Raw genomic sequence first — 27872 nt, forward strand, 5'->3', positions numbered from 1 at the left:
ATGGTAAAATGACAAGACAAGGACATTAAAACAGTTATTATAACACTATTTCTTATCTTAAAAATTTAAGTAGAGGCATGGAAGATATAAATAAAAAAGACCACGATTGAAATTTTAGAGATGAAAACTACAAAGTCTGAGACATGTTGCACGCTTTAAATATATATAATTTTATTTGTCAATTATATCTCAATGAAGTATAGGAAAAAAATGACAAAACAAGTAGACAGAAAATCAGTAAGGATATAGACAATTTCAGTGACAGAATCAACCAACTTGACCTAATTGATGTATATAAAATCCTTCCCCCACAGTAGAGCAGGTTATACATTAAAAGTACATAAAACATTTAACAAGATAAACCATTAAACGATTCTAAACAGTTTTAAAAGAATTCAGATGATAAGAAGTATATTATCTGACCATAAAGGAATTAAATTAAAAATCAGAAATGGGAGGATCTCTGAAGAATTCGTTAAATATTTGAAATTTAAATAACCCACTTCTAAATAACCCACAGGTCAATAAAGAAATCAAAGGGAAATGAGAAAGGGTTTTGAACTGAATGAAAATAAAAACACAACATATTAAAATTTGGGGAGGCTGTTAAAATAATACTTAGGTGAAAATTTATAGTACTAAATGCATATTTTAGAAAATAAGAAAAGTGTCCAAGCAGTTTCCACCTTGAGAATCTAGAAAAGAATAATAAATGAAACTACAGAAAGCAAGAATAAAGATCAGAGTGAAAATCAATGACATAGAAAGAAAAATAATAGAGAAAATCAATGAAACAAAGAGCTGGTTCTTTGAAAAGATCAATTAAATTGATAAACCTTCTGCCAGACTGATCGGGAAAAATAGAGAGAAGATGAAATTACCAATATCATGAATGAGAGAGGTGACATCACTATAGGACATAAAACTGCAAATCCCCACAGTCACTAAAAGATAAAAAGAGTACATTATGAAGAATTTTATGGCAAAAAATTTAAAAATTTAAATGAAATGGAACACTTTCTTGAAAGACCTAAATTACCAAAGCTTAATCAAGAAATAGCCTGAATAGCCTTCTACCTATTAAAGACTGCATATAAAGTTTAAAACCTTCTCGAAAAGAAAACTCTAGGCACAAATAGTTTCCCCAGTGTATTCTACCAAACATTCAAGGAAGAAATAATACCAATTCTGCACAGGCTGTTCTACAAAATAGAAATGAAGGAAGCACTTCCCAATTTGTTGCATGAGGTCAGAGTTAATCTGATCTTAAAATCAAATAAAGACTTTACAAGGTACAGAAAACTACAGAACAGTATCCCTCATGAAAATAGAGGTTGAATTTACAAACAAAAATTTGTTAAATAAAATCCAACAATAAATAAGAACAGTATGTCGTGATTAAGTGGATTTTATCCCGGAAATACATAATCTGTTTAACATTTGAAAATCAGTCTATGTAATTCACCATATTAATAAAGTACATATGAAAAACCATGTGATTATCTCTACATATGCAGAAAAAGCATTTGGCAAATTCCAACATCTGTTTCTGATAAAACCACCTTGGAGAAGTGTATTTTCCTGGCTCTTTCTGAGATGTGCCTCTTTGGAGCCTCTCTGCTTTCTCCTACATGTGCCCTGCTTGATCTCCACTGCTTTTGGAAATTTCTTCATCTATTTTATAATTTTTTCACTGCAAATGGAGTTTTCATTTTACCTTTCTGACTTTAAATGCCATCTTGACACTGGAAAGGTCAAAGATTTGTGCAAAATATGAGACAGAGCCAAGGCCAAATAATTATCAGTAGTTAATGGATTTATTCTTTGTTAGACTCCATATGCACTAGGCAACCTAAGGCTCTACCCAGAGATTTCAATGTACCAGGACAGTATCGAAAGTCTATAATCACATCTGCAGAATACATATATTACCAATTTTGACAGCTAAACTAACATCTTCTCCTTTTAACAGGACATTTCTGTATATAGTTATGCATCCCCAGAAAGGGTCATGAAAACACCACTACCACCAAATGATGCAGGTATAAAATAGGGTTTATTAGAAGAAAAATGTACAAGTAGAGTGTAGATGAGTGCAATTCCTCAAATCTAATTAGGCCTCAGCTTAGGCTAGGCACAGAGGGTCTACATGCACTGTGGCCAATATGCCAATTCAGTGCAGGCCCTGTGCCCTTAATTTGCATCTTTACAGTGATGGTTGGGGTAGGTTAAAGTAGAGAACTGCTGTGACACTAAGGAAAGCTCCCTGGTCAGAAAGGGGGAGCCTCCAGAGGCCCATGCCTGGTATCTGCCTATCTGATTGAGCCAGTTGAGACCTGCTGAGCCAGTTCTCTGCCAAATGACTAAAATGGAGAAAATAAGCCTCCAAAACTGTCCAGATTCGTCTCTCTCTTTAGATTTTTTGGAGGTGGTTAGATAATTCAAATACCTGAATTTATATACATATTCACCAATCGTGCTTTAATGAATTTACCATATTAATTTTAGTTGCTACTTAAATGAAGACAGTTGCCTTAGAGCTATAACCTCACTGGATATCCATTTCCTTATCTCTTGAAAAAAGAGGGGCAAGGAATTGAGTTTAATGTTATTTGATTTTTACTATCTTACCACAAGTGAATTTAATAGTTGAAAGATATTTCTAAACATATTCTGCTGATTTAATACCCTGAATTCTAGCTCTCTGCACCTCATTTAATGGGACTGGCTGCCACTCAGTTCCTTTCAATCTTGACATTTGATTGTTTGACTGACACTACAATTTCCATTTTAGTAAAACCAGTTAACCACCAGAGGGCAGTCAGGTTACAGTAAGGCAGTGAGGAGTGATGCTAGCCACAAAATGACAGCAAGGTGCACCTGTGACTTTTAAAATTCTTTCTTTCAATTAAATTCCATGAAAAATTTATTGCCTGCTAAGATTAATCACCCAATTCTGATGTGTGAATGCGTGTGTGGCAGGGGGTTCCCCACACGACCAAGAAATGCTTAAACACCAGTTGGATGCTCGATAATTTAACTCAATTCTGATACTATCTACTCATATCTCATAGATTAAGGGCTCTGTTCTACAAGACTGGTCTCTTTACCCTCACTTCAGATTCGAATTGCAAGTCCAGGTTGTCACCTGGGCTTTTGACTGACCTGCTATAGCTGACAGGTTCTAAAGATCTTCTCCTTGGGTTTAATTTGCTAGAATAGGTCACAGAACTCAGAGAAACATTTTATTTACAAGATTACCGGTTTATTATAAAAGGATATAACTCAGGAACAGCCAGATGGAAGAGATGCATAAGGCAAGGCATGGGAAAAGGGCATGGAGCTTCAGCGCTCTCTGAGCTTGCCACTCTCTCCGTATCTCCACATTTTCACCAACCCAGAAGCTCTCGAACCCCACCCTTTTGGGGTTTTTATGGACTCTTCATTACATAGGCATGACTAATTAAGTCACTGGCTATTGATTCAACCTCCAGCTCCTCTCCTCTCCAACCCTCTGATCTTATAGTTGGCTCTCCAGGCAACCATCCCCATCTCTAGGTAGGGAACAATGACTTATGAAATTCAACAGTTTTAGGAGCTCTAAGAACAGGGAAGAAGACCAAATATAAGTTCTTATTATAAATCACTATAGCACACCTGTATGCTTCACTTTATGCTCTGTGTTGTGCTCTAACAGTCCGCAGACCAAGTATATCACGTTAAGGAGGAAAGAATGGCCGCCCATTCACAGTGTGTGGAGTTTCTTTTCATTCATTCAGAAAGTCTGAATTAGGCAGTTACTATGTGCCAGCCGCCGTCCCATAAACTCAGGTGCATCAGTTAACAAAGCAAAAATTCCTGACCTTGTGGAACTGACATTCTGATGGGATGACAGACCAAATAAAACTAAAATAAATAAGTAAACTCTGTAGTGTGGTAGGTGCTGTGGAAGAGAGGAACAGCAGAGTTGAATAGGGAAGTGGGGAAATTGGGATTCAGGCAATGGGTTTGCAATTCTAGGTAGGTGGTTAGGATAGGCCTTTAGAGGGGATATTGATGAAAACTGAGGTGGGGCAATAGGTGATGTGGCTCTCTGGGGAAACGACATTTCGGGCAGAGAGAACAAACATGAGAAAGTACTAAGGCAGGAGCATCCCTAGTAGTAGATGAGGTTGAGGTAAGAAGAGGCAAAAAATGAAAAGACTTTGATCTTTACTTTGAATGAAATGGGGAGCCATCACAGGATTTTCAGCAAAGGAGGGACATTTTTAAAGACATACTTTGCTTCAGTTTTAATAGTCTCTAGGAGACTTATCTTCTATAGAAGCTTCCAAATATTGTTTATCAGTTCATCAAAAAACAGAGAATGGCTGTTAACAGCAACCATATTTTGTTATCATTTAACTATTCTCAGCTGATTCAGATATATCCTCATTGTGCCAGGTGCCAAGTACTGCGCCAAGCACTTTACATACCTTCCCTCTCATTTAATCTTTCCAAAACCTCTATGATATCATCACTACTATTAGCTCTATTTTAAAGATAAGAAAAAGGAGATTGTAAAAGTTAGTGACTGGCCCAAGGTTTAGATTAAGCAAATGAAATTCTTGAAAACTGTAACTTGAAGAACTTTACTTTCAAATGTGAAGAAACACAACCTAAACAAGGCTTAGTACCTAGTACTGAGAAATTAAAGATGGTGATGGTAGGAGAGTTGGGAGGAACACAATGTTTGATTCCAACCACCACCTGTTTCTTTAAAATTCTGTTTAGCTGTTACACCACAAACTTACTGACATGGTAACTGGACTGACTTCTGTACCATTAATTTCTAAGTGTCTGTCTAGAGCTTGGCTCCTGTGTGGTCTGTTCTGTATAGATTTGGGCTTTTAAGGAGGCAGCAAACATCACTGAACTTTTTTTTTAGGAGGTTCTTCTTAAACCTCAGTGGTTTAAGAACCCACTCAGGCTGAGCTGCTCAGAGGGATGTTTCAGGACTGGTGCTGGTCTGTAACAGGGTAAGAGCACAGAAATTGAAAGTGTTTATAAACTTTAATAGGCATTTTAAAGAGTGATTTTAGTCTGCTGAAGCTAACGAATTTGGGCTTGTATTTAGTATATCTTGTTTTTAAACTTCATTTTTCATATAACTATTTTCATAGTGTTTCACTTGAGAGGCTGAACATACAAACAGACACAGACGGGGCCATGTATGAAAATAGAACTCTGACCCACAACCTGCAGCACCAACCTGCCTGGAAAAACAACCCCTTATCTACAATAATCAGCCTAGGCAGTAAGCCTGCTATTCAGTCAGACCGTAGGAAGCCAGATGGACAGCTTTAGTAATAACCCAAGAAGCTAAACAGTAACGTCTGTAACAGTTGGCCCCAAATGGCCAGGATTTGATTAATAACTGACGACTTCCCTAGTTTTTGTCTCTGCTTCCAACTTAGAACTAACCAAAGAAAGCCAAACATGGCGAATCTATCACACAGGATGCCCTGCTTCTAACCAGTCTACCTACAGCTTCCCCATATGAACAGCCTCCACTGAGGGCACACTTGAAGGCCTTCCCTTCTTTCCACTACCAACCTTTCCCACCTGCCCTCCGCCTGCCCTCCAAGCTACCAAAATGCAAGTGATCCTGGCTGACTCCCCTTTATAGAAAGCTCTGACTACTTTGCCTTTGCATTTCTCATGGTCTTCACTTATTTCTATATACCGAAAAACATAAAAATAAAAACACAAATCAACCCAAAACAGGGGTCCTCCACCGCAGACAGCTGGAGAAGCACCATCCAGGCGCTGAGGTGGCCTCCAAGGGAGGGACCTTGAAGGCAGGGGGGAGAGGGGCAGCATCCCAGGCACGCATCGCTGGGACAGCGAGAGTAACGCGGTCGCGAGGTTCTCCGTCTGGGTAAGAGGAACGAGGGGGTTTTGGGGGGCGGGGAACAACGGCCACCTACCAAAGATGCCTATAGCCCTTTGACGCACCGGGGCCACAGCCCCTAAGGCCCGTCTGGGTGGAGCTTCTGCGCATGCTCTCCACGCACGCGCACTCTCGGCACCGCCTCTCGGGCTGAGCTGACGTCACGTCCGCCCGCGGTCCTGGTGGCGGCGGCTTCTGTTTTCTGTGAGGGCCGCGCTGGGCGCTGGCGTCCCGCCGCCTCCCTCTGCGCGGGCCCACCCCTGGCGCGCTCGCCCGCTGCCCCTGGGCGGTCCCCCAGGTCGCCCACTTGCCCCGCGGCGGGTCAGCGCTCCTGGCCTGGTTTCAGCGGCCTTTCCCGGACCTCTTAGTCTCAACACGGGTTTCCACTACTAGAGGTGAAGAGATAGTAGGGAGATGGGACCTGGGGTCTTGGACCAGGGTGTTTTTATTTACTTTTCCTCCAGGAATGCAATTTACAGTGTTTCCTCCAAGAGGACGCATTTATCGTTGTGCAATCTGAGAATGGTGTCCTTACACAACAGACACCAGGTCACCATACAGCTGTTCGGATGCTGCTTTTAAATACCTCCCCCGCCCCAAACTCATTAAACGTTTTACTGCTTTGGAATTTTGTTCTTAAAAAACTTGGTGCCCAAATTCAGTTCTTATTTTAAACGAATCCTAATCATTCCTGTGACTGAATTGGCTCAAAGCCTATCTTTTCAACAAGGAAGACCTTGTCTTTTGGAACTCTACCCTCCCTGGGTCGTTGAAATTGAAGACATCTCAATTTGTAAAACTTGAATATTATACTTTTTTTTTTTTTTTTGCACCGACATTTTAAGCATTTGGGTAGAGCAGTGCAGTACTTTTTGGAAAATGCATTACATCCATTATATTCTTAAAACACCAACCAAATTTGACCTTTCCTGATCATTTGCCGTCAATAGTGTGAAGGTTATTGTGAAAGACCCTAAGACCGCTGAAATTTGAGTTCTGATGCCAGATTTTAAGTCCTTATCCTGTCTCCAATTTTGTGGCATCACTTGTCAATCAGCTACATTCCTGCACCTCTTCCGGTTTATGATTTAATGCTGTTAAGCTTCATGGGTTTTGAATTTTGATAATTAAATTTCGTACACTTGTGTTTAAAGGAAAGCTAAGTGAGGAACCTGTGGCTTTTTACTTTTTTATAACTTAGTTTTTCATTTTACAATATGCCCACTTTAGAAAACACAGCTAAGCAAAAGAAAGAAAATCATTTAGAATCCTACTAACTAAAGCTAACTAACCATTTCTAACATTTCAGAACATAGTCTAACTTATTTTTAATGCATAATATTTATAAAACAATGACAGAATCATAGTGTATATGGTTTGGTAACCCCTCTTGCATGACATCTTGTTTGTGTGCCTGTTTCACTCGTTTTTTTTTTTTTTTTTTGAACATGTGTTATGACTAGGTACTCTCATAAGTAGTGCATGAACCTTATGCCATCTATTTTAGCAGCTCAGAGGACTTTTTGTTCTGTGTCTTGGTTTTTGGCCAAGGCCCACAGGTGAGATGGTGTTAGAGTCTTGTAAAAGGAAAGATTTAATACTGAGTCCTATGCAAGGGCAGGTAGTTTGTTATATCCAATTCATGGAAAAGTTGGAAAAAAATCATTGAAAAAAATTCAGTTCTTCATTTCTAAACTTAGTGTTTTCCTTTTCCTACCTCTCTTTCTTTTCCCCAAGAATGAAACATGACTGAGGACTCGCAGAGAAACTTTCGTTCAGTATATTATGAGAAAGTGGGTTTTCGTGGAGTTGAAGAAAAGAAATCATTAGAAATTCTCCTAAAAGATGACCGTCTGGGTAAGTTTTATAATTAAGCTTACTGGTTCTCAGTCATCTCAAATATTCTGAAATAAATGTTACCTTAAAAAGATATCCAGAGGTATTTGTTATCTGCTGTATTTTTTAGTGATAGGATGACAGCAGAATGGTATATTTTGGGAGAAGTTATGGATTTTTCAGATTTATCTTTCACTGATACAGAGTCAGATGTTTTTGAAAGGCCTCTTAAGAAGTCGATAATATTTTTTCTCATATTCGACCCATATATTTTCTCGATTTTCAGAGGTGTCATAGCTTCTGGGTAATTTTACAACAACTTTTGCCATGTTTTTTTTTATGGAAATACTGAGACTATATTATGTATTGACATTTTAGTTTCTTGTAAGCCAGTAATAATAAGGTCTGTTCTGTGGTTGACTAAAGTAAAATAAACTGACCCATAGTTAAAAATAGTGCTTTATATGCATAGTATGCTTTTGAAATTTCAAAAACATTTCCCACCTGCTCTTTGATCTTCACTAGACAGTCTATAGCTTTAAGTATGTCTGGTATTATTATTCTCATTTGACAAGTAGGGGAATTCAGATCCAGAATGGTTGAGTGTGGTTTATTGGAAAATGTGAGGATTTGAGGGTTGACTATGTCACTCACTAGGTATGTGAACTTAGTCAAGTCACTTAACTTTTGAGCTTCAGTTTCTTTAAAACAAAACTACCCAACAAGCTTGCAATGTGGATTAAATGAAATAAATTCTATAAATTGTAACTACTGCTACTGTTCTAGGAAATGTAGTAGTCTATGCAAAATGTATCTCCTATGCTGTGAAACAGTAATTGTTTCTAAATAATTGGTGGACCACCTGGGCTAGAAATCAGATCAGTGTTGCCTTAGATTTACTGACTGTATAGTAGACTTCCTCTGAAGGAATGTCTTACTCTACTTTAAGTTTTAAATAATGGAAATGCACTTTTACATATTGTGACTAGCACAAAAAAACTAACTATTGTGTTTTTTTTCCTCTAGATATTGAGAAACTTTGTACTTTTAGTCAGAGGTTCCCTCTCCCGTCTATGTACCGTGCATTGGTATGGAAGGTGCTTCTAGGTATGAGACCCAAGAGTTGGAAATTTATTTTAAAGAATGTTCATTTGTCATCTTACCAGTCAGAAAAAGGAGGATTTGTTTAGGCCCTTTACTGAATATTGGATTTAACCTTAGAAGATTGAATTATTGCTCACTATCATAACCTTTAAGAAGGTGACTTAAGTGGCAAACATTAAATATTACTTTAAGAGTGTCAATTTTTTAATGATAGAAGAGAAAATAGCGTATGTTGCTGAGACAAGGTGTGGGAAGAACATTGTACTGAGAGAAAGAGCTGGTCTAGGCTTTGCTGGATAACCTTGGTTCACTGGATAACCTTGAGAAAGACTCTCTAGGTTTTATTTTTTGGATCTGTAAAATGAGAATATTGAGCTAAATTAACTTTCTGGTTTTAGCTCTCAATTTATCATTTCTGCGATTCCTAGCCATAGAGGTAAATTTCCAATGAGTGCTATCAGAGTCAAAAAAGGAATGGGAGAGTTTTTACTTCCTAGAGCACAGATGAATAAATTCCAATGATGGGTGGCTCAAGGAGAAGGGGAAATGATCTTGCTCAGTTTCTGTGGAAGAAAAAGTACATTAGGTGTCACAAGTGACTGGCAGCATCTCTTTTAGCCAATGTTTTTTTTCCCTCCGTCAGTGTTGAGCCTGCTAACACATGTAGTACCCACCAATTACACTCCTCCTTTCTTTAAAAAAACAACTTAGAGTAATCATAGAATTCTCTTGCGAGGTAGGTATCAATATCCCAATTTTACAGATGAGGAAAAGGACTATAGGGCTAAATAACTTGCCTAAGGCCCGTAAGTGGCAGAGCTAGGCTTTGAGCTCAGGTTTGTAGAGCCCATTTGAAGAAAAGATAGATTGTAGACTTTGTCTTCTTTCCAAAATGTACTATATTTTCAAGACTTGAGAAATCTGCAGTCCTAAGTCTGATTATAAACCATTCTAGAAAGCACTGCATAATGACTTTTTTTTGTTGTGCATCTAGACAGTCTTTGTATACTTAAGTTTCTAGTAGGCCACTATGCAGTTAAAATCTAGAGAATGAGTGACAACTATTTTAATTTTTCCCTGAGCATTTTTTCTTAAATCTTAGTGTTTCCAGTGGCCATCAAAATAAATGCCTTTCAAGGATAACTTTTATTGGTAATGTTGATACTATCTATTTCTGCTGGGAAATACTGCCAGTGGATTAGTGGGAGATGCACTTTTTTTACTTTTTGACACTTCCTGAGTGCCAAGGCTTATTTGGCTTTTTCATCACCTCTGTTTTCTCTACTCGTTTTCATCAGGGAAGTCTTTGTTGTTATTTTTGAAGTAGTTAAAAGCACTGAAGATTTAGAGCTGCCTTGTTATATAGAAGACAGGTTGACTCTTCTTAGCACAGGTTGTTGATTAATTCAGGACTTTGTCATGCCTACTTCCTGATACCATTTTAGGTAAATACCAGAAAGAAACTTTTTAGGACTAGGTCTTAGAAAGCAAGTTTGAAGTTTAACATGGAAACACTGCTACTTCTAGTAGTATCATGAGGATTTAACTACAGCTATTTAACCTGTACTATATTAGCCTAAATTTGAAGGACACTTTAGTGTATTTCTTTGGTTTTTCCAGAAGCCTGGCACAGAGTCCTATAGATAAGGTAGATAAAGATTTATGTCAGGAAAAAGAGCATTTCAGCAAGTTTGGTTCTAACATTAACATGGCATCATGTTAGCTAGAGTCCTTAGAGCTCATCCAACTTTTGTTTTCCTTAATGTTCTTTAGAATTCTGGATCTGTAGTGTTTTGCACCAGAGTGATGATCCATAGTCAAATAGACTAGCTAACACTTATAGTAGCTGAGTATATGCCGTATATTTTCTAGGCACTTTATGTATATTCATTTTTTATTCATCACAACTGTTTGAGGGAGGTATTCTTATTCCCATTTTTCAGATGGAGAAGCTAAGGCATAGAGAGATCAAGTAAGTTGCTGACAGCCACCCAGCCAGTTAATTGTAGAGCCGGAATTCAAATTGAGGAACTTTGACTCCAGAGTCTGTGCTGCTATACAGTCTCATTAAGTTTAATGAGGCTGGAATAAAGAAAATAACATGTTTTTCTTTATAGCAAAATTTAGAGCCTTAAAAATTCATCGTTACCATTTCCAACATCTATTTGACCATTGTACCCTTTTTCTCATGAAGACTCTTGGGGCCAGTGTTCTGCACTCCCATTTCCCACCTGTGAGAGATGAGGAACCAAGTACCCAGAGAGAGATTCTTGAGAGTCCTGGTGTTATCATATCTGGGGTTAGAACCTAAGTATACTGAAGGCTTATCGTGTGCTCTTTCCACTCAGTTTTCTCTATGCCATTTGTTTATAAAAAAGATGTGGTTCTTGCTCCAAAGCCCAGTGGGTAGACATCATCTTTAAATGGGTTCACAAGTGTAAAATGGCATCAAAATGTAATGTAAGGTGGCCTCAGTGAAGATTAGAGATTTCTATGGTCCTGAAGATAGGATACTTTGTGAGCCCTACCCTTATAACTTCATTTAACGTTAAATACACCCCTATAGGCCCTTTCTCCACATATAGTCACATCGGGGGTTAGGGCTTTAACATACGAATTTTGGGGGCACAATTCAGTTCATAGCAGGGGCCAAGTGCTAAAACTGGAGATGGGCCACCAGGAGCTAAGGGTGGGCCCAGGCTGACAGCCATAAATTGAATTATAATTGTTATGGTTAGTATCTTGATTTAGTTGACCCACTTATTCAGGGGCTTTATAATGCCATTGTTTTCTCTTTAATATCAATGATGCAGTTGCCATTCAAGTATTGATGGTATTTAAAACTTAAAATTGCTTTTGTAGTGAGAATTTCTAAAAGAGAATCTGTGTGGTAATTAAATATTTATGTGAATTCTAGTCTAATTGTGATGGGCAGCTTCTTTCAGGATTCTTTTTAATAGAGAAGAGATTCGAATTGATGCCTCAGTATTTTACCCTTTTTTTCTTGGATCTCCGTGTAGGGATCCTGCCTCCCCACCATGAGTCCCATGCCCGAGTGATGCTGTATCGCAAGGAGCAGTACTCTGATGTCCTCCATGCCCTGAAAGTCATTCGTTTTGTCAGTGATGCCACACCTCAGGTTGAAGTGTATCTCCGCATGAGTCAGCTGGAGTCTGGAAGGCTGCCTCGGAGCCCCTCCTTCCCACTGGTTAGTGATACTGTTGTTTGACACTTAGCTCAACTCTAAACTGTTCTATCTTGCCAGCCTTTGGTTGCATCATGTTTTGCCTTACAAACTTTCAGTGACTCCCCTTTGTCTATAGAACAAAAGCAATGCATCTTTCCCTGACATTCATAGCCCTGTATGTTCTGTCCCCATCTGCCTAATTTTTTAAAAAAGACTATATTTTATTTTAAAATGATTTTAAACTTATAGAAAAGTTGCAAGAATACTATCAGGAATTCCCATATGCCCTTTACCCAGGTTCTCCAGTTGTTAACATTTTAGCACATTTGCTTTGCCATTTTTCCTATATATGTATACATATATTTTTTAAACCATTTGAGAATAAGACCTGATATTTCATTACTTCAGATTCCTTCAGTGTATGCTTCCTAAAGATAAGAACCCCCCAGGTAACCAAAGTACAATCACTGAAACCAAGAAGATGACATTAATACAATATTAACATCTAATCTTCTGACTCCATTCACATTATTGGAATATTCACATTCCAATAATGCCCCTTTTCACAAACAATAAAAATTTTGTTTCAGAACTTATCAGATTTCCTATCGAGCTTTCACCCACTAGTTGTACCGTTTGTTGGTATAAAATTTAAAAAAAATGTTTTAACTATTCATTTAGAAATCATTTTAGACACAGGAAAAAGTTGCAAAAATAGTACAGTGTTTCCACATACCTTCATCTAGCAACCTCAAATGTTACATCTTAATTATGCCATAGTATAACTACTAAAATAAGAAAATGAGCATTGATACAAAATTATGAACTACACTGCAAACCTTATTGAAATTTTACTGATTGTCCTACTGATGTCTTTTTTCTGGCCCAGGATCTAATCTAGGATCACACTTTACATTTATTTCTATATCTTCTTAATCTCCTTTAATCTGGGACAGTTTCTCAGTTTTTGTCTTTCATAAACTCGATGTTTTTGAAGAGTACTGGGCAGTAAAGTTTCTCAGTTTGGGGTTGTTTGATATTTCCTCATGATTAAAATTGGTTATGCATTTATGGCAGGACTACCACAGAAGTATGATACTTATTACTGTTGCTGCTAACTTTGATCACTTGGTTATGGTGGTGTCTGCCAGGTTTCTTCAATGTAAAGTTACTATTTTTTCCTTTGTAATTAATAAGTAACCTGTGGGGAGGAACTTTGAGACTGTGTAAATATCCATTCACTAATGATTCCTGCCTGAAACAGTTTTACTGTGCTGATTGCCAAATGGTGATATTCTAACTCTTTCATTCTGTCTGCATTTACTAGTTGGCATTTTTTTTTTAATATGGAAGGTTTTTCCTTTTCCCTCATTTATTTATTTATATCAATATGAATTTATGGATTCCTTTTATTCAGTGGCCTATAATCCACTACTACCATTATTTATTTTGTCTCAGATTCGGCCACTAAGAACCCTTCAAACTGACTTCTGTGGCTTTTTGATGAGTTCCCACCATTTTGAGTATTTCCTTTCTGGTACCAAAAGATATTCTGGGCTCATCTTGTACTTTCCCTACCTCACGCCCAAAATCAGCCTTTTTTTTTTTTTCCCCTTTTTTTGGGTGGGTGTGGTATTTAGCAACCATGAACAGGACACTAGATGTGCACCTTGTCACTGGCATGGCATTGCCTCTAGGCTCACTCAGCAGAAAGAGCTAGGAAATACATATGTTTACACACTCACATACATGTGAATACATACTCACACACACCTATGTATGTTTATATACCTATTTATTTCTGTGTATTAATTTCTGAGTTCACGCTAATACGTCCAATTCCAACGCAGTTTCACAAGTTAATTCTAGCTTTCACCCTTTCTATATTTGCAGCTTCTTTCTCTGACACTTGCAAATATGCAAAAGCTCTCATTATCCTCAGTATATTTGCTTTTTTGCTCATTCCCTTATTTGTAACCAATACTGCCAGCCACCTCTTGGCCCTGGCTTGCAGGCCCCGCAGGCCCTGTAGACCCTGGCTGCTGCTTTGGCCCTGATACCTCCTCAGCCCCAGCCCCACAGGCTCCGATTTACTTTTTAAATTTCATCTTTGATACACTCCTTACTCTAGTTACTTGGACTGCTTATAGCTCTTGAGCTTGGCTATTTTAATGCAATCTGCAAATTACTCTAGGCATTTTAACAATTTTTTAGTTTGGCTAAAATAGAGTGACTTGTTCAAAATAGGGATTTTCCTGCAAGCTGTACTATCTATAAAATTTATTTTATTCTCTTATTGCAGATTACAACCTATCAGTATAGCAGTTTGAACTTCTACTTGTTCTTTCTTTTTGAAGATAATGATGTGGTTCCTATGGACATGCACCTTTATTGTTTATCAAGAGAGAATGGCCCTGAAATAATTGGAACAGTTAACAAATTTCTTTAAATTTTACTTATCTTTGACAAAGTGGAGTTGGTAGTACTACACAGGTTCTTAAATTATGTATTAAATTAGGTTAGATTATCTATTAGTTCAAGAAATGCAAATAATAGGTTATAGTTGTCACCTCATCCCTGCTCAGCATGTCTGTGCTTCAAGCCCAGATACCTTTACTGCAGTCTTGGGCAGACACACTGTCAGAGTGTTGGTTTTGGGGTGGGAAAAGAGATTCCTTCCCCTTATCTTCTTTCTTTACTTCTTTTCTCTCCTCCTCTGACACATTAATTAGAGTTTAGAAAGATGCATTTTCTATGATTCTGTTATTTGACACTTTATAGAATATTAATAAAATGGAAACATGCCCCAAATGAAATACTTTTATTAAAATAGGAATTTCGATTTAACTTGGGAATTTTTAGGAGTGTGGAAAGATACTTTTGAGTTTCTTTTTTTAACATTAAAATCTCTTAGCTCTTAAATCCTAGACTAAATGTATTTTTGTATAAGATATGGTGTTTAGAAATAAAATAAGTTTTCAAGCAGATTCTAGTTTTTATAGGCTTTCTTTGTTGAAATTTACTTGAGAGTTTACTTTTATGTTCTGAGTATTGATGCAAGGTATGAAAGGTGCTATTTTTCTGATTCCTAAAATTCTAATTCTAGGGACATTTTAATTTTTTAGGTGCTTAAAAGTAGAACAAAATTCTAAAGGTATGTATGAATGCTTCAAAATAAAGAAAATGCTTTCTTAGTCCTTTTGGCGTCATTTAATTTTTGCAAATTACTTTATCGACAAGTATCTCCAATTATTATTTGTGCTGTGTATCACATCATTTTGAAATACTCCTCTAGCACTGAGAATATTTTGGGTGAAGAGAATCAGCACCTTGCTTCTGATTTATGTTGATTCTTTTATAGCCTTAATGTTAAAAGTTGGAAAGTCTCTGAGTGCTCTTCCTGAAACCTGGGCATTCATAAACAACAGTGATTCATATAAATTTTTCTGGTTATTTATTCTTAGCTCCCCCTTGGTCTTCTCCTTAGTGTTGGACTGTGTGCTTTTGGTTCCCCTTTGATTTATTAATGCAGCCTCTTCAAAATTTAGGGGGTAAGGTTTCATTTTGTCAAAGAAGTATGTATTCTTCTCTTCTGCTGTGCCTCCCTCTTGAGATTTATTATTAACCTTTCAGGAGCCTGAAGATGAAGTCTTTCTTGCCATTGCTAAGGCCATGGAAGAGATGGTGGAAGATAGCGTCGACTGTTACTGGATCATCCGATGCTTTGTTAACCAGTTAAACAAGTACCGAGATTCTTTACCCCAGCTGGTGAGGGTTGCTCTTTTGGTTGTTGATGGAGGTTGCAGGGGGTGGAATGAGCAACGGTACTGGGGGTCTTCAGGAAATACACTTACCTCCTGGTGCTGCTACAATTAAGAATAGACCTTTTAAAGTGGGAGTCAGCAAATGATTTCTGTAAAAGGCCAGATAGTAACTATTTCCAGCTTGGCGGGCTAGATAGTCTCTGTGTCTCTATTGCAGTCACTCAGCTCTGCTGTTGCACAAAAGCCGCCATCGACAGTACATAAAAGAATGGTCATGGCTAGATTTGGCTGCTGCAGGCCATAGTTTGTGTACCCCTACTCTATAGTATTCCTTATCTAGTATTCCTGGTCTGGAATCCACTGGCTTTATCTAGAACTTTTTTTCTGCATTAGCAAGGTTTAAGTTGGCTGCATATACTGGAAATCCCCCAAAGAGAAACTTTACTGTTTTCTCTCATGTAACTAGAAGTCCAGAGGCGAGGTAGTTCAGAGCTGGTGCCACAGCACCTCAGTGTATCAGCAAGGATCCAGACTCCCGTCCTTCTGCTCCAGCATCCTTAAGGAGCTTCCTCTTGTGCTCACAAGGTGGATGATGGCAAGATAGCCATGACATCTGTATTCTATGCAGGGAGGAAGGGCAGGGCAAAGACAAAATTGCAGGAGTAGAAGAGACAAGCCAGTCCAACCTGACCTCTTTTACAGACTTTCCTCTGCATATCTGTTAGTGGCAGGACTGTGTCATCGGGCCGCCCTTCTTCGGCGGAGGCTGGGAAATGTGTTTTTATTTAAGCCAAACACATTGTGATCTCTCATTAAAATAGGATTCCGTTAGTGAAGAAGGAGAGACATGGATATGAGGGAGGCGGAGGCTCTAACTTGGGAATCCAGAAAACTGAAGGCTACTTGCTTCAACAGCATAAGCCAGTGGTCCTTTACCAATATCTTTTCCTAGTTTCTTTCCTTATTTCTCTCATTTTTAAAAACAAATCTCTCCATTTTCTTAAATCATTGAGGTGTTTTATTTGAAAATTCTATTGAAAGCAGTCATTGTGATATGGGTCGCAGGACCCAATGAGGGGCTCTGATAAAGGTTGGATGAGCCATAAGGGTCACTGCTCTAACTGTATCAGTTATCAAGGCAGTTAGTAAGGCCATTCAGCTTTGTAAAGCACTGTACAAGAGTGTTTTTTATGTATTTCAGTTAAATAAAATTTGATTTTTAGAATTTTAAAAGTTAATTCATTTAGTTGATTTCAATAAAAATAAGCATGGCATTGAAGCATCTGTATGTAATACTAGTTGCCTGATTCAGTCAAGATGTCCACATCACACTATGATTTGATTAGCTTTTCTTATTTAATATTGGAGTAAATTTGGTAGTATTTTGATAGCTTATGTAGAAAGAATTCATTCTTTATTTCTGATGACGCAAGTAATAGATAAATACATTCTATGAAGTATTTATGAAGTAATAAAAAATCCAGGTGAATTGAGTGTTCCTATAGACCTGTACAGTACTTCCCTTTTTGACTTCCTAAGAAGTAAACATTATCATTAGCTTGATATGTATTCTTTTAGACTCTTTTATGCACATTGCAATGGATAGGGGTGTGTGTGTGTGTGTGTGTGTGTGTGTGTGTATGCACACACATGACATATATGTATTTTTATATATAATTATATTTTAAAAACATATAAATATTATCACATTGTTCATATGACCGTACAGTTTTTTTTAACTTAATGTCTTGGAGGCTTTCCAAGTTAGTATAGATAGATCAGCAGTTTATCCTATTAGTACCACATGGGAGCTTTTAAAAATTACCAGTGCCTTTCCTCCATCCTGACGATTTAAGTCAGAAAATCGGCGGGTGGGGTGGGGAAGCCCTAGAATTCAAATTTTTTTAAAAGCTCCAGGTGATTCTGAAGTGTGGTTCAGGTTGAGACCTACTCTTTTAAAACTACTTTTTTTTTTAACTTGCTCATAGTATTTATTGTTAATAATTTGCTGCAGTTTAACATAACAGATCTATGCTAACAGTCAACATGCCCTTGTCCATGTGTATATGTATATATGTATGTTTCTCTAGGGTGGGTACCTATTAGCTCAGCTGAAAGAGAGACATATTTAAAATTTTAACTGCCAGATTGCTCACCCAAAAGCCATACCAATTTTGCTTTCCCCAAGAGATTATGAGATTTCCTATTTTCCACTCCATTGCCAGTACTTGATAGAATCTATTTCTTGAATTTTTGTTAATCTGATAGGGAAATGATATCCATTTTAATTTACATATTCGCATTTTCTGGTGAAGTTGAACCCCTTTGAATATATTTCTTGGTCATTTATATTTGTCTACGTTTCTATTATTTTGCTTGCTTTTTCTTTTTATTTGTAAGAGTTATTGATAAACTGGATATTTTCCCTTTGTTATATATGTTGAAAATATTTTCTCCCTGTCTGTTGTACAAAGATTTTAAGTTTTGATACAATTGGATTTGTCAATATTTTATTTTCTTTTTTTGGAAGCTCTTTCTAACCCCAAGATTAAAAAAGTTAAAAAAAATTTCTTCTAGCTTTTTAAAATATTTACTCATTTAAAAATATAGTCCTTTAATTTGTGAGAGATTTATCATTGTGACTGGTATCAGACACAGATTCGACTTAGTTTCTTGCTGGTTAAGTGCAATACAACTTCAGCCAGCATGCTCCTCCTCCTCCTCTCTCTGCTTAACAGTTATTGTGAATGTGCTTCTTGCCAGGCAGTACTAAATTTACTTTATTATGAATTACTTCAATTAAACATGTATCTTTGTTTTTATAGATGAGGAAACTGAAGCACAGAGCAGTTAAGTAACTTGTCCAAGGTTATATAGTAAGCATTAGAACTATCCCTTATATTAATTTGTCAGTTCATTCTTTTTTCCTCCACAGATTTGAAATGCCACTGTTGAGCAGATTTATCATGTACTAGATTTCCATATATGTGTATTTGTATCTCTTTCTAGGCTCTTTTTTCCCCCTCATTGAGCTATTTGTCTATTCCTGGGCCAATACCATGTGACGTGTTTAACATAGCTTCCTAGTATATTTTGATAGCTAGTAGAGAAAGTTCCTTTTTATTCTTTTTAAAAAATGCCTTGGCTGTGCTTGAACTCTCCCCATCCCCATCTTTAATTTCCCCCACCACTTCTACTCCTGACCTATGGATGTTGCCGTTTCCCCTTAAGAACTGGATCTCTGAAAGCGGGACCTACATGCTCACAGCATGCACCCGGGGCCTGGTGCACCCTGGGTATGTATGGTCCGTGACTCCACCTGGGGCGCGAACCCCAAACCTTCTGCATGTAAAGCAGACGTGTTAACCACTACACTGTGGAGCCACCTGAACTTTTTTTTTTAAGAAATGAATTTTAGAATTAGCATGACACTAAATGTCCTCTAAACGTTTATTTCTTCATCTTCGAAAAAAGTTTATTTTAGTATATATTTTATAATAGTACCTAACACATTGTAGTAGACAGTTATGAAGTATTTTTTTTAAGTTCTTCATAATGTGTGAGAAAAGCTAACTTTCCTTCATGTTGCTATATGATTTTAGGCATCAAGTAATTTACTAAAACTTTTCTCTTTAGTTAAACTATGTTTAATCAACCTTGAAATTTATTACTGTTGTATAGTGGATTTCTTCTTCCTAGCTTCTTGTTAGAGTTTCTATAATCTTGGCTGTCATCTTTTCAAGTTTGTGTGGTTTTACCAAGTAAATTGGTAATCACAAAGTATAGATTGTTTTATAGTCCTAGAAAAGTTAGTGTATGATAGACAGTAATGAGCTTTTCATATCAGAATTTATCTGGTGATGACATGTTGTAGTATTCTGATTTATAGGCTTACATTACATCTTCTCTCCTTACAAGCTTTTGGAAATTCTGCTATTTGATGAGGCCTCTCATTGCCAAGGAAAATAGAGTCCGGCTTCAGTGGTGTGATATGGAAGACCACTGTTGGTAATATCTTTTCAGAGCAGACTGCTCTTAAACTGTCTCAGACTTAATTGTGTTTAGTCATTAAAGTAAGCAAGCTTTTTTTCATTGATATTGCTACAATTTTTTAAAGCTATTCTAGAGAGAAAGGTTTTTAAATTTTTTAAAATTTTTAATTTTTTAAATAAATACTATTAGCAGCCTCTTCCTGATTTTAATATAAATTCCTCTCAAGGTTGTTAAGTCTCTTTTTGTCAGGTTTCACTTTCTGTTGATGCTTTATTTTCTTCATAAAGTAAGAATTCAGAGTCATGGAAACCCTGGAAATAACCTAATGTTTAACAGTAAAATATAATAATCACATCAACCATTTGCTGAGTTCTAAAAATTTTAGGTAATGTTATCTCCTTCCACTTAAAAAAAGTGTTATAGATAATAGCTTCGTATGTACATCTTTTCATACATTTACCAGCATATTTTTGGGATAGAGTCCCTAGAAATGGATTGACTGGATCAAAGAGTAAATGCATATTACTTTGCGAAATATTTCCATATTCCTCTTTATTTAATTCACAGTATTTATTCATTCAGCAGCTATATATTAAGTGCTTACTCTGCCAAGTAATGTTCTAGGTACTGGAGAAATGAGCTTTCAGTCTGACAAAGGAAAGAGACAATAAATAGTTTTAAATTTTTACTCATCTGTATCTTGTTTGTTATTTGTGCTATCTTTTAGATGAAATATTCTTTGCTGTGAGGTATAATACATACATGTATGTGTGTGTTTTCACCAATGTCACTTTGTGAAAAAAGTACATGTATACCTTTGGCAGAACTGACCAAAATCCTAGAATAGGGTTTTAGAGGTGAAAGGAGAAAAATCTCCTGATTTGAGGAGTTGTCCATAGTGTTTTTGAGAAGCCGTAGGAACTGTTGAGTAGTGGAAGTAAGTTGGATAAACAAAAAACAGTTCTCAATCCTCTGAAAGAGACAGAGAAATTAGACCAGATATAAATATGTTGGCCCACTTTGTCTGGCTAACTTCTGTCTATACTTCATGGGCCAGCTCAAATGTCACCTCTCTGGGAAACTGTTTTTGGCTTCTAAAGCCTAGATTAAGATTCCTACCTTGGTGTGCCCAGCATTTCATGTGTATCCCCATCACAGCTTTATTACAGTATATTCTAGTTACCTCTTTACTGGGCTCTCAACCAGGCTGTAAGCTCCTTGAAGGCAGGGACTTAATCTTATCTTTTACTGTATTCCCTGTATATAGCACAGGGTCTGGCTATAGCGGACACTGACTGTAGGGTTAGGAATCACCTTTTTGGCAGAAGCATAGGGATGCAGATATTTAGTACAACAAACATTTGCAGGTATTTAGGTGATAGGGGATCTGGTTGTGCTCTTCTGGTCAGGAAGTACAGACTTTAGGGTTTGACCCTTAGGGCCCATATGTAGCCAGTGAACCCTAAATAGAGCAGCCTGTGCGAGGTGGACTGGGTCACATCTGGGGAAGCTGGCTTTGTTAGCTTCCTAGGCTTCTAGAGTTGCCTGCTGCTTAACCTTATATGGGAGAGGTTACCAGACAGAATCCAGGTACTTCGTTCCCTCTGCATTATTCCTCTGTTTCCTGAGAATTCTTGTGCACACTTTGCTGGGTACAGAGCTCCTCTTCTGGACGTCTGTGTTGGATGAACCTCCTTTGCATGATGCATAGGAGTGCTCAGTGTAGGTCAGCAGATGTGTGGTCAGTGACCGATGGGCCCTTTTCATCCCTAGCTCTTTTTCTTACCTACCTAGCTCCCTCTTCTACTTTAGTCTCACTCTGTTTCTATGGTCTTCCCCTTCTCTTTTCTTCTAATTCCAGTATATGTGAGCCACTGCTCTAGAGCAGCTAGGAATATCATGGGCCTTTCTAAGCTCCCCAGAACAATTAAATTTTGCTTTGGACTTTTTCCTTAGGCTTTTGAATCTGCTTCGTGCAGTTACTATTAGGGTGACCAACTGTTCTGTTTTGCCTGGCACTGTCCCAGGAAATCCCTCAGTCCTGGACGGGTGGTTGCTCTGGTTTTGCTGACTTGGGAAACTGCTGCATCACCAGTGACTTAGATGATTCTGAAGTTTTGTTTTTTAGCACTTCCTTGCATTCAATATGTACATTTTTTCATCATAAGCTGTAAGATCAGGTAATGTTATGTCACAGGAAATGAATAATCTCTTCCTGTTTAATCATTAGCCAAAGGCTTTTGAACAATACTTGAATCTGGAAGATAGCAGGCTGCTGAGTCATCTGAAGACGTGTTCTGCAGTGTCCAAACTTCCTTATGATCTCTGGTTCAAGAGGTGCTTCGCAGGGTGCTTGCCTGAATCCAGTTTACAGAGGCAAGTATTTCTTTCAAAACCATGCTGAAGGCTAGGAGTTGGGGAAGAATGCTGGTTTTTTGTGTGATCATCCCTCAGAATATAAATTTGCTTTAGAACAACATATTAATTTAAAGCTAAATGCTCTAGCAACTAATATAACAACTCGTGATTCTGTTTATTATATATACAATTAGAAATATTAGAATATTTAATGATAAAAATTAATATTACAAATATTAGAATATACATTTATATAAATTGAGGGCCCTCAGTTTGTTAGATGCTATCTGAATCTGAAACAGTTTCCAGGAGTTTATATATATAGACATGGCCTTTTCTTTGCCAGAAATGTAGATCCTAATTTAGAGAAAATCTTGATATTTCTTAGTTTCATCATGACATCTTTATTTTTATTTTTTAAATTTCATATTTAGTTAGTTAGTTAGTTAGTAACACCTATAGCACCTGGTGTTCCTGGTGGTCTCCCATCCAAGTACTAACCAGGCCTGACCCTGCTTAGCTTCTGAGATTCATCATGACATCTTTAAAATAGCTAAAGGTAGTCAAAGGCTTGAGACTCAAACTCAGAGTCTTTAAGTTTAGTGAAAGCATTAGTTTCAGACATGTATTATGGATATTTCAGAGTCCTGGACCTTTCCCTCCAAGACATTATGATGTAGTTGGGAAGAAAGGCAATACACAGAGAATTATAAGACAATACATACCTAAGCATATAGAGTGTGATACCAATTTTAAGAATTTTAGGAATTATTAGAATAATTGTTTTAGCAGAGTTGCAGATCAATGACTAGCTCTTTAAGCCTTTGGAGAAGTTTAAGGAATTTGAACCACTGGAAAATGAAATTCACTATATCTCATTTCATATGCTTCTTTTGTTGTTCCTTAGCATGTTAGGATTACATTAACATTACAAAATATTAATAAAGTCTAAACTTTGTTTCAGAACTTAACTTTCCTTCCCCAAACTGTCAGGTTTGCAACATTAGGGAATGGGCATTTGGTAAGTTCCCAGCAGAGCAAGTACTTTTTAGTGATCATTCCTTTTTTCATTCCAATGCTCCTTGTGTCTGAAATAGATTTCAAATGGCTGATTTGTTTTGTCGATGATTATTTCATTATGGCTTTTCTGTGGAGCTTATACTTAAAACAGGATTTAATTTTGTAGTTTGAGATGTCTAGTAAACAAATTTCAAACACATAATTTGATTATTTCTCTCTTCATTTTTGTAGGGTTTGGGATAAAGTTGTAAGTGGATCCTGTAAAATCCTAGTTTTTGTAGCTGTGGAAATTTTATTAACCTTTAAAATAAAGGTAATGGCACTGAACAGTGCAGAGAAGATAACAAAGTTTCTGGAAAATGTAAGTGTACTTTATTTGATTTGATTTTGAATCTAGAAAGGAAGTCAGCTTAGCAAACCAGATTGTCCTATTGCATTAAATTATTTCAGAGAAATAACACAGTATATTTTTACATTATAAGAAACAGTTTTTCTCTTGAAAAATTTTAGCTTAAAGTTAGTCTGTGGATTATAGTATGCATCTTCTGTTTGAGGGACGATGGTCTGAGCAGTGAGACTGTCACCATGACTGTGATTAGGACCAGAGTCTTGTCCCCGATGGAGATATATCACTTTAGGATGAGTGATCCTTGTTAATGAAATAGGAATCCTGGTGTTTGGGGGATTTTGTAAGCCCTTTCATTTCTGTTGCCATGTCTGTTGGAATCCCAGTTAGGTTTGTTGACAGACAAGTATAAGCAGTGCATGTTGAAAAAGATCTAAATGAATAAGCTTTTTCCTCTCTCTGCATCTTAGAATACCCTTAACCAGGCAAGAAGTAGAAGTAAAGAGACTTAGTATGCCTGAAGTAATTTCACTGGACCTAGAATCTATTCTTTTTTTTTTTTCTTTTTCTTTTTCAAAATCAGTCTATATTAACATTTGAACAGTGGTCCAGTAATTACTAAGTACTAAGTGAATGTGTGTTGAGTAAATGACTCATCATCATTATAATAATTAGTGGCTAACAGGGCCAGGGCCTGTGTTAAGTGTTTTTCATGGATTATTTCATGTAATCCTGTAACGGCCCTATGAAGTGGGGTCCGAACTCAGGTATAGCTTAGGTAACCTGCCTAGGGGCACACAGTTAGTAGGCAATGCAGGATTTGAACCCAGGCAGTCTGACACCAGAGTACCTTAGGATATCACATCCTCAGGGGGGCATGTGAAACAAGGATCCTGGTAGCCTTTTATGTGATCACTTTCTGAAAAACAGTGAAAACTCCATTAGAAATAAATTTTATGCCATAGTGAATGAGGGAGACACTGAAGTGGTAAACACTGAAATTTTATGAAGACTGGTTTGCTTGTTCACAGATTCCCCAGGACAGCTCGGATGCAATTGTGAGCAAGGCCATCGATTTATGGCACAAACACTGTGGGACCCCGGTACATTCAGCCTGAACCTTCCTAACAATGTGGAGTCTGCTGGGCCCGCCCTGAGCATTTTGTTCTTGGGACATGATCTACTAAACTGATTGAAAGCAGGGTTCTTGCTTTGGTGCTCAAAGTGTAATTTCTTTTCCAGTAAAATTATTTAATTAAGATATCTGATATTGCTGTATTGTGGAGCAGCATCTTTCAGTTACACAGAAGTATAAAGTTCCACTCTGAATACAGTTTAAAAGTGTTGTTGGAGTTTTTAAAGCAGCTCAGGGTGGGTGGGTGCTTTAATAAGCAGTGCATAACCAAGCCTGCCCTGCTTCTCTCTGATTAGCACTAAGCAAGTGACTTTCTAATGTCTCTTTCTGGAATAAAGAATAACTTCCTTTTGTTGACAACTCAGATTTGGCTTTGTTGATGCAGTACTTGTTTAAATCTAAGCTGACTGCTTCTGAGGCTTCATCTTGCTTAAATAAGTTTAAATAAAGGCCTTACATTTTTTTCTTTGTGCCAGTTGGAATGAAACAGATAATGAACAAAATGTCTAAATTTACCTACCAAGAGAGAGAATACTTGATGATATTTTGCTGGACTCATGTTTTTTTTCTGATGGGTCATTAAATGTTGGGGAGGGGCGTGGTTTGGGGAGCTCTCTGCCATCCAGAATAGGAGTCGGAGAAATAACAGGTTAAGGTAAAGAGGTAATGACCCCTGAGCCATATTGTGCCGCATAGTGGTAAGTGTTCATTGGATAGTGGTAGGCTTTGAGACTGGTAAATGAGACATGGCCCTTTGTTTGAGACTGAGTCAGCTCTCAGACTTGTAGGAGCCTGAGTGGTGAGCTGGAGTCCTTACCCTACCCCCACCCCCCAAAGAGGAGGGAGACCATGAAATTTTGGAGTTATAAATCTGAGAATTCAGTCTCTCCATAATATGTAAAATAACTGTCTAGAAAGAGTTCTGAGCAACATGAGTTGTTGAAACCAGCAGATACTTCTGTATAGTAGCAGATCCAAAAATATTTAATTTTTAAAACAATAAAAAACACTCAGAAGAAAACCTCTTAAAGCAAACTGCTACCTACAGTTAGTCCTTTACATTTATTCAGTGATTGTCTCGGCCCCTGAAGAACTTTCAATTTAGTTGGGGATTTAAGGAAAAAAAAAAAAACACCTGAGAAGGAATTTCTGCTCCAATTTTCTGCTACCTGGTGATTGTAGGGGATATGTGAAATTCACAGAGAAATCATAAAACAATAATTTTACTTCTATTTAATTTATGAGCTACATATAATTTGTACAACTTTTTTAGGAAAATAGAAGTTATAAAGTCAAGTGATGTTAGTGAATCTCAGTTCTGGAAACAAGAAAAAAAGAATTAGCAATCTCTCAAGAGGATAGTGCCAGCTTACACCTAAATGCCGGGAGAAGCCTGGCATGCCCTAGAGAAAGTGTGGGAGGCAGGGGAGAGAGGTGGGCCAGGCCCTCTTGGTGGGGAGGAAGCATAGGGGCTGCCATTTTTCTCTGCACAATTTTGGGGTGGTCCAGATATGAAAGGGAAAACTATTAATGTACTGCTAAGGGCTCAGAAAATAAGTACTATATTCTGCAAGTAAGTTCTGTCAAACCCAGTTGGTAAAACCTTTTTAACTACAGGGTGTGTGTGGGGAGCGGGTTTTTTTCTTATGTGAGTCAATCTGATACCATCAAGAGTTTTCTTTATTAGAAAACTAAATGGCTCCATTTCAGTAGAAGGGGTTTTTAAGGCCCTCTGTGAGGAGAATAGGTAAGGATCCAATTACATTTTAATATCAGAATTTTCACTTGCTGAGAGCTAAGTATTTTCAAAATGTTTCTGCTCACTGCCTTTGGTGAGAAGCACAGCTCCTGATGAAAATGACCCCCCGTTTCCTTTTTTTCAAAACATGTCAGGATAGTAAAGAATTTCTCTATGTTAAAGCTCAGGGTTTCTGCTCTAGTCAAAACTGTTGTGGAGTTCTCCCTTGGAAAACTGGAATTTAACAGTGTTACATTTAGTTTCCAGTACTTTCTATAGCGTCTTCCTCTTAAACAGGTGAGAGAAGCTCTAAATCTGCTCTGCTAGGAGAGAGGGCCAAGGAAGGTTGCGTGTGCGCATGTGTGTGGACACAGGAAGCGGGCTGCTTTTGCCTGATAACAGATTTGGCAAATTATGTATACCGGCTTGTGTATGTGTGTCTAAGGCTACTTCAGGAAATGAAGTCAGGGTTCATTAGAAGTTCTTTTTTTTTATTAATGGAAAGTTTGCTTGAAAATCGTGGGGCAACACTCAAATCACATGACATGTGGAAATGACTCTGAAGCCCTCATCCTCTGTTGCTCTGGGTGTGAGACACGCCTGCCTTGTCTTGAATTGCGTAAGAATCCTCCCTGGGTTCCAACCAGTCTCCTGTCATGTGGTTATCACTTCCCTACCTTGACTTGATGTTTGTTTTTTCTCCCTGAAAGTGAGGAATCTGGAGGGAAGTCTGTGGGGGACGAGGAGGGTAAAAATAGAACATATATGCCCAGGATTTAGTCTCTGGCTCAAAGTGACAGCCTCTGGCTCAAAGTGACAGCCTCTGCTGGTGCTATGAGATTTTAAGCAGAAGTTGTGTGCTGAGTTCTGCGGCCAAAGTCAGCTTTTGGGAGGGATGAGGGGTGTGGACAGCTGGCAGGGCCTCTGGCTCTACAGTTTGCATCTGCCAGTGGTCACACAGAGTAAGCAGCTTTTATTTTCCGCTAGGTTTGGAAGGGCTAGAGGACTTTTTCTCTGCATTGACAGAAAGGGGAGTGTGGGAATTTTTGTAGCAGGAGTTGGTGGCATTCTCTCTGGTAGATGAAACAAAGGGCTGTTTCTCCTTTAGAGTCTGTGCCAAGTGAAACTGCTTGTGGCTCTCGGCACAAACTGTACTTCTCCAGATCAGCTGTTGCTTATCCAGAGTCAGCACCAGTTTGAGTAGGAGGGAGGTGATGAAGGAAGAGCGGGTGATAAGAACAGTGGGAGGTGGCAATTTTCCTGGAGGGCCGTGGGGTGGGGTGGGGGTGCTGTCTTTTCATTTCCTGACCACTTCTTTTCCTTTTTGGTCTTTTCAGCCTTATCTTACAGAGGTTAAAATGTGAGTGGTCATTGAGTTGCTAGGTAAGTTGACAATTCCCCACCTTACTCCTGGGGGCTGGTTTTATTATAGGGCAATGACAGAGGGAGTCAGAGAATG

The 27872-nt window shown here is 37.8% G+C and overlaps 1 protein-coding gene across 2 annotated transcripts; it reads left to right on the forward strand.

Moving 5' to 3' along the window:
• Positions 1-6121: 6121 nt before the first annotated feature.
• Positions 6122-25219, forward strand: TBC1D7 (TBC1 domain family member 7). Of its 2 annotated transcripts, XM_039857955.1 has the most exons (8): positions 6124-6327; positions 7670-7789; positions 8795-8875; positions 11893-12080; positions 15693-15827; positions 22047-22192; positions 23426-23555; positions 24572-25219. In XM_039857955.1, the coding sequence occupies exons 2-8, from the start codon at positions 7678-7680 to the stop codon at positions 24656-24658; spliced, it is 879 nt and encodes a 292-aa protein (XP_039713889.1). In that variant the 5' UTR covers positions 6124-6327; positions 7670-7677; the 3' UTR covers positions 24659-25219. The 2 variants fall into 2 exon arrangements, with proteins under 2 accessions (XP_039713890.1, XP_039713889.1); XM_039857956.1 differs by lacking the exon at positions 8795-8875 and having other exon boundaries at positions 6122-6327.
• Positions 25220-27872: the final 2653 nt, after the last annotated feature.

The sequence above is a fragment of the Pteropus medius genome, unplaced genomic scaffold (assembly GCF_902729225.1).
Source record: "Pteropus medius unplaced genomic scaffold, Ma_sr-lr_union100, whole genome shotgun sequence".
NCBI lineage: Eukaryota > Metazoa > Chordata > Mammalia > Chiroptera > Pteropodidae > Pteropus > Pteropus medius.